Raw genomic sequence first — 14050 nt, 5'->3', positions numbered from 1 at the left:
ACTTAACATCCAAACGGGTGAAGATACTTAAAAGTTCAAGAGCTTTTAAACATTGGTTTTGACATGAATGCTATAGACATTGAAGGGTATCCATGCCTAACATCCGTTCTTCCTCTTATGACAAGTTTAAAGTGGAAATCATTCATGTTCTGTTTTTCCTTAAGGATCGCCATCTGTTCTTTCCATGAGAACAACTTTAACAGAGAAGATTCAGACCAATCTGGTCTGAGGGATTTCCTCCCATTTCCAATATATGTTTCTTTTGTATAACCACAGCTAAATTATGCCAAAACCACCCAGTCCCAGACTCTGTGTGTTTCCGTGTAATCACCTAAGTGATTCTTCCCAGACAGATGACTCATAGCAGCATTTGAACCAGTCAGACTGGCATGTTGACCCTCAGATGCTAGATAATGACTGCACACTTTTGTGTGTGTGTATGTGCAGTAAGAATCCTTTTCTTGTTTTTGAATGTGTAAAACGACATTGTTTCCTATGTTTGATTTCCCTATCCATGTCCCTCCTCCTCTAAATGTGTAACTGGAACGGGGTTAACCAGAAGGTCTACTCTGTGAAAGAATTTCCTCCTCTTTGAACTGTGAGACAAAATGAAAACTAATCATAATTAAAGAACTGTCATGAGAGCCAGCTCTGTGGTTTAATTTAAAATGTAGCAGTCATGTGGCTTTTTAGGTGTATTTATATCTGAATTTAAACAAAATATGAAAACAAAAAGGAAAAGAAGGTATTTTTGTTTTTATCTTTCACCCTGGTCAAGGTCAGAGTTTGAGAGTTAGTATCCTACAACATTTAGATGTATTACTGCTTCTACTCACCAAATTCAAATGATTGTCTCCGTACCAGGCCTCTGCAGTGCTTGAAGATGTTGATTACATATTTGAAGAAGAAGAATGTTCTTCACCTTCCTTTTTCTTTTATTAATAAAAGCACTTCCACTATGAGGTCATTCAAGGCCCAAAACCATCTTTCCTTCGTCTAGCTTGAGGTTAGCCGAAACACGTGGTTGAATTTTATGATCCATTGTCCAAAGCAGAGTGTGGATCCAAATCAGATAACAAAGCTTTACCTGATGTCGGTTCCCTCTTTGCTCCCTTTTTGTTTGATCTTGACCGGAGGGTGGGGATTACTCTGTTTTATGATACTGTATGCTGCATTTGTGGTTCTGCAAATCAGATTTTTCCTTTCCGGTTTTTTTGTGTTTGTTTGTTTAATTGGTTTTGAAGTTAGTTTTCAGTATTCTATTCCGTTTTGTCATTTGTTAGTTCTTTCTATAATCTGATTTTATTCCTGTTTTATTAGTCTGTAAATTCCTTTCATCTTATCAGTAGCTATGTTGCATGCCAGTGAAAGATAAATGTTCTCTACTGCATATTTCAGTTATGAAGCGGGGCTGTTTTGTAAATTCTCTTGATAAGCATGTCAGTGATCATTGCTTGTTATGTGAGTTTCTTCTGCTCACATAACAATGTCTGAATTACCTTCTCAAGTGTCTTAGCTTGATTTATGATTACAGAGGTGCTGTTACTCCAATTCAACTAAAGAATTTTCATTCTATTAATAATTTAATTAGTAATAAATGATTAATTTAATCTTTATCATGACATTGTGCAAAAATGTCACAATGACCCTAATGACCTTAAATAGTGGGTGCATTCAAACTCAAAATTCTTTATTAATCTCACAGAGATCAAGAGCGGAAGAATTGATGACGAGGTTCTGTAGGAATTTTTCTCTTAAATGGAGTACAAAGCAGTGGTTGGTGAGGACGAGAACAGTGACGACCAATCAACCGAATCCAATTACTTATTATCACACAAAGTCTGACATATATTCTTAATTTCCTATATTTATTGTTGCAGACATTGTCATCTCTGCGCTGAAACAACTCTGTCACGTTTACGTCAGTCACATGGTCAAAGCAGATTTCTGGGGAATTCCCCCATCTGATGCGTCCTTAGGAAATTTGTGCAAACCACAGAGGGGCAAATGGAGAACACACAATGTTTTATCTGCAATGACACTTTCAGTTAGTTGATGAGCTCCTCATGACATCTCATCCCTGAAGGCTGCTTGAGAATGACTGACTGAGACAAAGTCAAAAGACACAAATGACAACAAGAAGCTTCTTTCTGACAAAGTCAAAATCAAACTTGATCAATTTTCAAGATTCAAATATCATTAATGCAGTTTTGTTCATTGTTTGTTTTACTTCTGTGTAATTTTTTCTCAAAAAGTTCAAAGATTTTTTTGTCAACACCTTTCTTATATTCAGTGTCATTCTAGAGACTTTCATTAAGAGTTTTTTCTTTGTCTTATTTCTCAGATCCTGAGTGATCAAAACTAAGAAATCACCAAGACACATAGCAAACTGAACCAGTACAGCCGCTCACTATTATTGCAACTTTTCCAGCACCATCAACAACTGTTTTTCCATGATCTTCCTGTCAGCAGTGCTGAGAAACAGGATTATGGAAGCCATGTGAACTTAGTTCTGTCTGTAAACCAATGGCCTATTTGTGCTCTGATGCTGATAAGATGGGCATCAAGGTGTTTGGAAATGTTGAAATCCCCCGGTCAAAATTAACATTATTAAATCTGAAACCCTTTCTTTAAAGTCAAGAGTGAGACCAAGTAAACTTCCGAGGAGCATTAAAAATATTTCTACTTCTGTAATGTCTTTTATTATTTCCTGTTTTTACTTTGTGTACCAAGGTTATTACCTATAGTAGAAAACAAACCCAAATTTTCCAAATAAGGCTTGGATATGAGAAGAAATAAATGTGTTTCCACAGCCATTGAGGAAGCTTTACTGTAAATGGGAAGGAAACAATCTCAGGGTTTCCACAAAGAGGATGGACTGACATTCTTTCCTGTTCTTCACAAACAGGATAGGGATTTATGAGGTTTCAGTGGAAACAGGGCATATGTTAAGTGGGAAGTTGTTGATTAGAGTGTGAGCTCAGCATTTTAGATTTTAACATTTCTGTAGTTCACATGTGAATTGAAGTGTAGTGATAAACAAATGAACAAGTGTTTTCCCTGAAAATGTTGTATTTTGGAAGGCATTTTATGGTATCTAACAAGCTAACAGAAGGGGAACTGCCAAGTTGGGCGGGTGTGGAACTTCACTCCCTGCAGCGGGAAAAAACGACTTTGGAAAGAAAAGGAGACGAGTCAGCAGGAAAAAAAGTTGCTGATATGGGAGGAAACTCTTCTAAGTTCCAAATATCACTCTGGATCGTTCTAATATCGCTTACTGAGATAAAGGAACATCTGAAAATATACTTTTTAGTCTGTAAAAACAGATCTAGAAAGCTTATTATGTTCATGCAAAAAAAAGACACTGTTGAGACCTTATTTAACACTATCCTTAATCATAAATAATACATGTTGGCATTATTTCAGAGGCTATGAAAGGTGAAATATGGAGAAACCGATGTACTAGTCTTGCAAATGGTGGACTGTTTGCCAAGCAAACGGTATTTCAGTGAAATTACATGCAAAGTGGAAATTTAAAAATCATGATAATATATGACTCAATGTGAATCACCATCAAGCTAAGTTGCACTGCACCCTTCAAGATCTGCTGACATGGCATTAATGCCACAAATCTCTTACTCTTACTACTAATTTTATGGAACAGCTTGTGTATTGAGACCTTATTTAACACTATCCATAAGGTAGTAACTTGATGATCTGAAAACCTACCCATAAGATTACACATTTTTGACATGCGATAATAACAATCTTAAATATTGAATGAACTTAAAACCCCCTTTTCATAAGTTGTTCAATCATTTAAAATTGGTGGAAATCTAGTAACTCCTTTAGCAAACCTTATTTTCATATTGTACTATATGCATTTCCTCTTAGGATAAAAGTTCTGACAGATAATCAAACTACAGAGACTGGCATCAAAGCTGCAGTGGGTGGATGTGTCATAGGTGTTACTGGAAAGGAGACTTTTAGTGACGCACAGTCCCAACGTGCTGGGATATGCTTTAGAATCAAAAGAGATACTGTGCAAAAAATATACATTGGGAGGAAGTGAAGTTTTCTTTTCACCAGCTTCTCTCTCACTTTACTTATAGTTAATCCACTTCCCCCTTCCCTCTGTCCCATTCCTAACCGTCTCACATTCCTTTTCACTTTCTCATTCAGGCCTCAGGCATTGAAGTTGTGGAGGTTTTTAAGTACCTGGGTGTTTATTTCAACAATTACCCGAACTCATGGGCAACATCCTGTGAAGTACTGTTTACCATTGTGTTGTTTGCTCTACAATGCACCATGCTGTGGTCTGATCGAGTTAGACAGAACAAGCTGGCTAACAGAGCCAGATCCAATAACAGTCAAGGTGGAGCTCTTCATGTAAAGATTTCCAGTGGAAATACCACTGTCATAACATTTGTTAAAATACATAATAAACAGCAGCAATTAGTTTATGGATTAACAGTTCAGGCAGAGACAGAGAACATATCTGAGCTAGAAGCCAAACTTACACATTCTTCAAATCTTTGTATCTAGCTACAAACATGCTCTATCAGAATATGTTTGGGGTTCCATATGGTTGAAATTCTGAAATATATTTGGACAGATGTGTACGCTACTGTTACACATTGTACTATATCCACAGACAGACAAAGTTAAGGTCGTGTCTGCTTCACACTAGGCTGCGTGATTCTCAACACAATGGGCCTCTGATTACTCTCTGTTGGGTTCACTTCCACAGACGGTTCACAAGAATGAACAGGCACTGGGTTTTTCTATCCATTCTTAAATGGTTTTATAAAAAAAAATAATAATAAAATAGCGCACGCAGACAATTTTGCTTGTTATCTGCAGTTCAGTGTCTTAAAATCACCAGTCTAAACTTATAAAAGTTTGTTTGTAGTCTGGTTTTTAACAATGTTTACAATACTGACCAACATTACCAGATTTTCACCCCCCGAATGCTACTTGAAAGTAGGTGGAGTTGTGACAGGAACGTTTGGATTTCAGACAAAAGACCAACGCAAAATAGTTCACAACTGTTAAGTCGTTGGAAAATTATATTTAGTTTTAATTTGTTTTACAAATGTAAATAATTAGTGTGGCTTACAAATGTATTGAAGCCTCTTTTATATGACATTCCTAAATTAAAGTGCAATCTTTGCAGAAAGCTCCTAATCAGTTCATAGAGTCTGCATGTGTGCATTTGCTCTCAGAAAATTTTGTGAAGACCCCTGAGGATTATAAGTGAACAAATTGTGTTGCACCACTATTCCATATTGTGCATTGTGTTACCATCTATCTATTTATGCTCAGTGAGTGTTTCTTTGCCTGGGGTAGTAGTCAATACGAAATCTCAAAGAACTGCTAGCTTAGATAATCAGAATGTTAGGTAATCATTAATTGTTACAATCTGCATATTTACTACAAAACAAAACCAAATGGAAGTGCGTAAACTGTGTCCAAGAAGCACCTCTGAGATTAGGTTAGAGTGCTGGGAGGTGAATGAAGGATTGCTGATAGCTTGTACCGAGCTGCTGTTGTCATGGCCTTTGAGAGGCACTACCCCTCTATCGAAATAAACTGTCTGTCCTCTTAACCAAGGCATGGAGCTCATATAATGAATGCTTTCAATATTTGTGGCTTGGTTATGCCTTTTCACACAGTAATTCAACAAAGTATTTAAGTAACTAAATGTGAATGCCTGGGTTCGCACAGGAAGAGGATGCAGTAAGAAACCACTAGAATGGGGAAACGGAAAAAAACAAAAAAAATTCTCTGAGGGTTCCAAAACTACAATAAAAAAAAGTGACCTCGTACATGAAGTGCAATGAAGAATAATCAGTTTTTGCTGTGGGGGTTTCCAATTTTTGGGACCACAGAGTCAACAGGATAATAACTTTATCATGTCTCGTCCTGTCTTGTCCTGTCCCGTCATGTCCTGTCCTGTCCTGTTCTGTCCTGGCAGTAATTATTTTTGAATTCATGGAATAAATTACTGAATGTACACTTATGGAGCTAAAGCGGAAGTTCAGACTGGAAGACTCCGCCCCCTCCATTCGCCCATCGACGTCATGCTCATCTCCGACCTCAGCACTGGACCTCACCAGGCGCGTTCAATCAGCAATCAGGCTCTGCATAAAGGATCCACACCCAAGCCGTCAGCCGCTTCCCAGCTGCGTTCAACCCACCACCTCCCCTTCTCCACCCACATCCTTCAGCTCTCTAGGATGGCACCCTTTCCTGACCACCACCACCAGTGTCGGGCCCCGGCGGGAGAGCATCCCTAATCAGTTATCGGGATGTTCATCGAGTTCACATCAAATCTCAGCTCGAATTTGCTGCCGGGGTCCGAGTGCCAAAGAACTGTTATTCATTCCTGTCATTAAATCTTTTAATTGTTCCCCTTTTGTCCGTCTGAGTCTTTCCAGATTGAACTATAGTTTTCCCGTGATCTGAGATTATAAAAGGACTTGAGTGTTTGATTCACATCTCCGCCTTTACATATTCATACAACAGTACATTTTTATATACATTACTTTATTGTTAAAAATTGGATTTTTTCCCCCTTTTTTATCTGAAAATGTTACATTGCAGTGATGTTTTGGAATCTTTCTCAATGAAAAGGATTTCTGTTGTTCTGCAGAGTAGATAAAACCACCCGAGAACAATAAACAATTATGAAAAGAAAGACAAGTCAGGAGGCGAATAACAGATAGTATCTTCACCAGCCTCCAAAGCAGACTGTAAACTGAATTAACTCCATTGTGTCCTTCCTGAACAACTTGTATTATGTCTCTGTTGTGATAAAATGGAACACAACAGGAAAACCTAGAAGCTCAAAGGATAAAGCTTTCTCAAGAACTTTAAACTGTGTGTTCTTTAAATTACTGAAATAATTTATAACATATGTAGAAAAATGGTTTACAACATAAATAGTACATACAAAAATATTTACAACTTACTTAGACGAATTACAAAAATGACTATAAAAAAGTGGTTCTAAATATTAAGCTTTGACACAATACAATAGTATTACAATAGGTTTGGTCTTCTATTAAAAGTGCAAAAATAAAACTATAAATGAAAGCCACTTGTTTTGTCCAATGCTAGTTGGTAAGGCACTCAGAGTTTGGCAATCCTTCATCTGCAGTAGATGTCCTAACAGATGGGCCCATTCCCAACAGATCTAAAAACAGAGACAAGAGAGCAAAGAGAAACAGTTTCATCAGAGTTGCTTTTCCATAGTGGTGAACAACGAAAACTGACAACAGTGATGTTTCTTCTTGTTTCAGTGTGAGATTCATGTCAGTACTTCACATTTCATAAACAAGTTAAACAGGATTGCTTGGTATTCTGATGGTCTGAGGTCAGAAAATACATATGAAATGGATACCTGAATGAAGAAGGACACTTAAAGACTTTGGAACTGTAATAACTCCGGCTTCAGGTCTTCTCCAGTGTCATATGAGCTATAGTGTCATCAAATAAGGAATTTGTGTGAGAATTATTGGGCTGTAATATTTATTTAAAAAAAACAAAAAAGTTGTAATGCATTTGTAATTAGCATTCCAGGGAATTAAATGTTAGTCACTGTAATAGACATATTTTTGAGAAAAATATTAAAGTACTGAAATCCAGTATGATTTGACAGAATGAATGGCCCCTTTCACCCGATTATACATTAGTAGAATGTTTAGCAACCTTGAAGAAAGCAGAGAGTGTAGCCCAGTCTAAACTGTGTGTTTTGTCTTCACTTCAAGACCAGATGACAAAAAAAAATCCTGAACATCCTTCAGCCTGTGAAAAGGTTTCAAAGCTATTTCTAAGACTTTATGACTTCATCAGAGAGTCATTACCTTCTATGCAAAACCTGGCATGGTGCTAAAGTTTCGCAGAAGTGGCCGACAAGCTAAATTCCTGCAAGAGCACATCAAAAGCAACCCTTTCCCAACCCTTGTCTTCAAGACACTTTGCCCTTTTTAGGTGTTTCCTTGCGTCAGCCCATCTGATTTAAATTAATGGTTGAATCACAGGAGTTTTCCAAACTGCTTTCAATTGTTTCCTGAAAGCAGGAAAAAATCTAAAACACGCAAGGTGGCGTGCCTTGATCACCAGGGTTGGGAACCACTGATCCAAAGCATCTGCAGTGCACCTCCCTCAGTGAAGGTCAGAGTTCATGACCCAACAAAAAATGACATTTATGAGAGAGTTTGAACGTAAATACAAAAGACATAATGAGTTTTAATGGTTAGAGGCATTAAAATCTCTAAATGCCTTTTTACATTGGTTTGTTATTAAAAACCAATTAAATCACTACATAACATAACTCCTGAAGATGAATGCTTGTACATTGTTTCAGTGCTTTTCAGTGAATTTAATAGCTTACAATGGAATCAAGTGGTCAACCTTACTGTGCATTTACATGTGAACATGCAGAGGTTGAAGGGACAGAACATGCAAAGGTGAACATTAACATAAAAAAAGAAGAATTATAAAGACATGCAGTTGTTAGTAAATATAAAATTATAAAATTACTCACCCTTTTCTTCTCATAAGAAACTTCTTTAAAAAGAATGCAACTAGGCAGAGTACTGTGAAGAAAATGAAACAAAATATACCTTTTTTTATAATTTTCCATTTCAGACATAGAGAATAGTAATATTAAATTCAAACAGACACTTTAATCCATGTTACCTATTGTAACAACCACCACACTGATTATAACAGCTGCATGTCCTGTAATGACAGACAAAATAATGTTAAAGCCCAACCAATCATAATGCATGTTTGGATTTCAAAAAAATAACTCACCTTTATCTTTGTTTATATTTAAAGTCTCTATATTCTGTTCTGTAAGAACAAATTAGTGCTGTTAGTGGATTTACAACATTACAGTTAAGATCAGATTTAGTCTTTAAGGTTAAACATCAACACACATAAAGATTTACAATGCTTAAGAGAACTGATAAAAAATAATACTAATTCTGACTCTAATGAAATATAACATAAATAGTAACAAAGTATAAAAACAACACAAAGTGTTTTCTGATAAACCCTAAATCAAACTACACCATCATGTCTGCTTGTAACACATTAAACTACAATGAAAAATCAACAGGACACTTTTGGCAGCAAATATTAAGACTTAGTTGTCTTTTATGGATCTTTCTTTGCTAATGTTTTCACACAAAAATTCACCATGTTGTACTTTTGCAGTTTTGATCTGTTCATAAGCAATTCTACGTAGATTACTGATGATTTACAACCAATAGTGTGAAGTCATGTTCTATGATCTATAGAGTGCACTGTTAGGAAATGGATAAATAATAGGTACTAGCAGAAAATTACAGTTTCACTAGGAGGTCACAATGTCATTTTTCATAATAGTCAACTTTATCAAAACCACAACCATTAGAAACAGGCTGTAACATAACACTTTCAGAAAATATGTAATTAAATTAAACGTGAGATAAAGTGAGACAGGAGAATTTAGCTCTACAATTCATCAGAATACTTTACTACACAGATAAATAAACTGATATCCAACTGCTGGTTGTCAAGTGGTTTTATGTTTACAGGTAAAACACAGAAATATGTTGGAATCAAAATGGCAAAAAGTTGGCAAGAAATTGATTTATGAACTGACAAAGGGAAGAGCAAGAGAAATGTGTTGCCATAAAAACAATATAAAGCCCCAAAGTAAAAAAAAAAGCACTTACAATGTCTCAGAACAAATACATGCAAATAATGCAAATAAAAAAAAAACATGTTATTGTTTTAGGGGGAAGACATATGTTATTACAGTAAAGGCATTAAAGGGGAAACTAAATTAAAAAAAAAAAAAACTCACTAATGACATAAGCTTTGTATGACTCGTTTAATTTGCTATGATCAGCAGCTTCTACATTGTCTTAGAAATGTAATGTAATTTCCTTTACTGGTGTCATACTCAAAACACATACAATCAATACAAAAAAAAAAAACAATAAAAAAAACCTTGAGACAAATTTTATGTTCAAAAATTGCCTACCAGCTTGAGTTAAAATACATTTTAGAGCTTTTTAAAAGAAAAATTTGGATACCTTTTTTTGAAGTACTGGCTGTAGTATTAGTTTCCTCAGATGATCTTATTCTGTAACCTTTAAATGACAAAGTTAGTACAGTTATCATATATTTCCTAATTTGAATGAAATAAATGTGTTTAATCAATCAGAATAATGATTTCCAACATCCATGCAACAAATATGGAGGCAGGATTACAAGTGAACATGTTTCTGTACCTTGTTTCAGTGTTGAGATATTTGTGGATGGTCTAGCTGTGACAGTTGTGGCTTTGTGAAAAGTTGGTGTGACAGTCATACCATTAGCAGTGGATGTTTCTGTTACATAAAAATAATTATCATCTAAGGCTGAATGAGGGACTGTTTATTGTGAAGGAGTAAATTTAAAATATACATAAGACTGTGAAAAAGTATTTGCCCTCTTCAAGAGCTCTGTTTCTATTCCATCACAGTCAGCATATTTGTTTTAAATGCCAGTTGCCAGGTGTACACTAGTGCTGGGTTTTAAAAATTGATTTGATTTGAATTGATTTTCCTTTAAATGGCCTGATATCAATACGTAAAACTCTTGCATTGATCCTGTAATATGTCTTTGTGACTTCTCAATGATGGGCAGTAGTTGTGACAACACTAATTTAAAAAACTGTGGTAATTTAAGATTGAAAAGCACAGGCACTGTTGACATGACATCCAATATTCTCATTCGTTTTTAAATTTTGCAAAAAGCGTTCAGTGACACAAGTTCTGTCAGTTTCAGCTCAGCTTGCAAGGCGTTTCAAGCAGAGGGTAAAGAAATGCTAAAGGCTGTTTTCAGTTTATACACGAAGAAGATAAAGACGCAAACTGCCACTAGTGCATAGGGCAAAACCGGTTTCTGTTTTCCGAATGAATGCATAAATACTGAGAAAACAAGCCAACAAGAGACTTGTACGCCAGAGTCGTCCAGTGTGTATATCACCTGATATGCAAGGAAGACATGCTAGCTTGAGAATACAGATCACACTGGGTGAGGTAGCTACAGCCAGTGATAAATCTCAATCTACAGTGATACACTGGAATTGAGGACAGCTGTTTGAAGCACACACATACACCAGATCACTATAATCAAGTACAGACAAAACAGTAGTTGTGATCAAAAGCTACAGCCAGTGATAAATATCAATCTATAGTGATACACTGGAATTGAGGACAGCTGTTTGAAGCACACACATACACCAGATCACTATAATCAAGTACAGGCAAAACAGTAGCTGTGATCAAAAGCTTCCGAGCTTCCGAGGGAGAAACATGATTCGTTTTTGTAGGAAAACCCAAGTTTCATCTTTAGCTTGGGTTTTACTACAAGCTAAGAAAAAAAAATCAGGTCATAGTGTGTTAATTTTTTATTTTTTTTTTTTATCATTTTAGCCTACTTCATGTTGGCATTTAGTTTCTATTTAAGTAATCGGACTGGGATGTGATGAGTGACATTTTTATAAAATGTGGTTAATATATCAATTATTTAACGATTTTATAAGGGGAAAAATTACTAGTCTCCTATAAGCCAGTTTGGATCAGATCTTTTCCTTCATATTTTTGATTATTAATAAGTGTTTTAAAGAAATCTGTCATGGGGCAAACACTTTTTCACAGAACTTTATACAAATCCTGTTGTTAATATGTCACAATGTACAATGCAAACATGTAACTGTGGAAAAATAGATTTGTTGTGCATTCTATACCTTGTTCTGTTGTTGTGGGAGCAGTTGTAATAATGTTTGTTGTAATTTTGCCTTCTGTGGTCAAACCTATAAATAAGCATTCAGCTGAGATTATCCTGAATTCATATCTTCTGCATAGACTAGATGTGCAACATGCAGGTCATTTTAATTTGACATGCACAGCAAACTTTACAACTGACAGTCATGCAGCATGCATTTGATTGTAGGTTTTATTCATAGAAAGTATCTATTTATGTTGCAATCTCATATTCAAAACTGTTACTACTGCCACTCTGAACTTGGATGATATGTTAGCAAGACACATTATGATGAGTGACAAACAGTTTAGTGGTTAGTAAGTTTGAGGTAAAGTACCCTGAAGTGTTTAGGAGTGAATGGATGATCCAATTAGTACAGAACCCACAGTGGATAAGCACAGGCGTAAAAGGGCAAATAGAAAAGAATGGTCACATCCTTTAGCGCTCAAACATGAAAGCCAGGTTATTGTGCTAGGTTTCCATGGTGATCCCTTGGCAACTTCTGCTGTAAAGTGTGTACACTGTCTTCAGCTTAAAAATAAACTTATTTAATTTAATTTCATATTAGTTTTACAATTGGATAAAATGAGAAAGAGCAAGCAGAGATGGTCTTGTGACACGCCTTTAATGCTTGTTAAAAAGCATGTTTGAGCACAACAACAACTGCAAACCCAGAAGATATTTCAAACCATGAATAAGGCTTTCAGAGGAATGAATTGCATTCCAGGCTGCCACTATTTGACCGCTCTTCTAGGCTATAAGTAAACAAACTTAGAAAGGCTTGAAGTGGGTTTTTTATGCAATACAACCACAAATTACAGCATTGTTTCATTATTGTTAAACATTATTACATGTAATATAGGATCCTAAATTCTCCTCTTTTACAATTTCACCGTGTGTCAAGAACAAAGGTATGTTTGCCTCTTCTATGGAACAATTTGCATTTGAACTCATACTAACGTTTGCTTTTTTTGATTATGTTGGAATTCTAGAGACTTTTTTCAAAAACGTATTAAACAAGTGAAAATGAACAGTTAGTCATGATGAGAGTAGGTTTCCTCTCTGGATGAATCATTGTCAGTTTTATACGGTGGTGAAAAAAAAACAAATAGTTGAAAGATGGTTTGCATTATTCACAAAAGTATTTGCAAACTGTTTGTATGTTGTCTTGGCTAATGAATCTTCTGTGAAGCCTGAAATAAAACACAAGAACTTACCAATGCATTGTGGAGGCTCAGAATCATATTTGCCGGTTTTGGTACACTGAATAGTTTGATTCCCAAGCATGGTGTATCCTGCTTTACATGTGAAATGTATAGTTTGTTGATATTCTGGTTTATTGTCACTCTTCCAAGAATGTTCGCCATTTTCCACTTCGATTGGTTTGGAACAAGTAACAACTGAGAAAATGAGAAAAAGAAAATTGGTGTTACATGTTCAAACATGTAATAGAAACAACTGTGTAGAAAAAAGAAAATAGCTCAAACTGAACAACACTTACTGTTACATGATGCCTTTCCAAACCACCCTTTTGTAAGGCACTGTTTGAAGCTTGATCCACTGATCTGGTAACTGTATAAAGACAAAAGAAATAAAAATGAATGATAGAATCTGATGAACCTTAAATAAAGTTCAGCTTTGCGAGAAGGGCTTAATTTTTAACAATTAGGCTACGAATTTTATATTTTGAATTTACTCTTTTTAGATAGAGTCATTCTCTTCCCTTTAAGTAGGATGTAGACTAGCTTTCTTCCCAAAAATAACATTGGCTATGATCCCAAAATCCTCATGGAAGAATGTGGTATGAGCCGATGAAACCATATTTTAAACTACTGGGCCAACATTCCAAGAAGTAAGTTTTAAAAACACAGCACGTAATAAAAGAATCCAGAGTAAAATATGGGGGCAGCATATTTTTTTTTCTAGATGGAGACAGACTTTTGTTCACAGTGGATGAAACACCAGTCAGCGTTGGGTGACACCAAAAACTTTTAGGTGGATGCTAGAAAACTCAAAAAAAATAAAGGGAACATTCAAATAACACATCCTAGATCTGAATAAATGAAATATTCTCATTGAATACTTTGTTCTGTACAAAGTTGAATGTGCTGACAACAAAATCACACACAAATCATCAATGGAAATCAAATTTATTAACCAATGGAGGCCTGGGTTTGGAGCCACACACAAAATTAAAGTGAAATGTTCCCTTTATTTTTTTGAGTAGTATATATATATA

At 35.6% G+C, this 14050-nt stretch overlaps 1 protein-coding gene across 5 annotated transcripts in view; it reads right to left on the bottom strand.

Annotated features, from left to right (window-relative positions):
• Nucleotides 1–6530: 6530 nt before the first annotated feature.
• The window catches only part of LOC106946728 (complement factor H-like), a 12746-nt gene continuing 5226 nt past the window's right edge, over nt 6531–14050 (bottom strand). For 2 of the 5 annotated variants that reach the window (XM_015031312.1, XM_015031315.1), the window contains exons 4-13: nt 13313–13383; nt 13029–13211; nt 11795–11860; nt 10293–10391; nt 10095–10151; nt 8824–8862; nt 8707–8748; nt 8552–8603; nt 7406–7481; nt 6531–7198 (exon numbers count right to left, since the gene is read on the bottom strand). In XM_015031312.1, coding sequence (XP_014886798.1) covers nt 7424–7481; nt 8552–8603; nt 8707–8748; nt 8824–8862; nt 10095–10151; nt 10293–10391; nt 11795–11860; nt 13029–13211; nt 13313–13383 — 667 coding nt within the window. In that variant the 3' untranslated portion in view covers nt 6531–7198; nt 7406–7423. The remainder of the gene's footprint in view (nt 7199–7405; nt 7482–8551; nt 8604–8706; nt 8749–8823; nt 8863–10094; nt 10152–10292; nt 10392–11794; nt 11861–13028; nt 13212–13312; nt 13384–14050) is intronic. The other 3 variants (XM_015031313.1, XM_015031314.1, XM_015031316.1) reach the window with 3 other exon arrangements.

The sequence above is a fragment of the Poecilia latipinna genome, unplaced genomic scaffold (assembly GCF_001443285.1).
Source record: "Poecilia latipinna isolate Pla-1442-1.1 unplaced genomic scaffold, P_latipinna-1.0 Scaffold202, whole genome shotgun sequence".
Taxonomy (NCBI): Eukaryota; Metazoa; Chordata; class Actinopteri; order Cyprinodontiformes; family Poeciliidae; genus Poecilia; species Poecilia latipinna.
The sequence above is the reverse complement of the archived record's forward strand: the minus strand, read 5'-3'. Positions and strand labels throughout refer to the sequence as shown.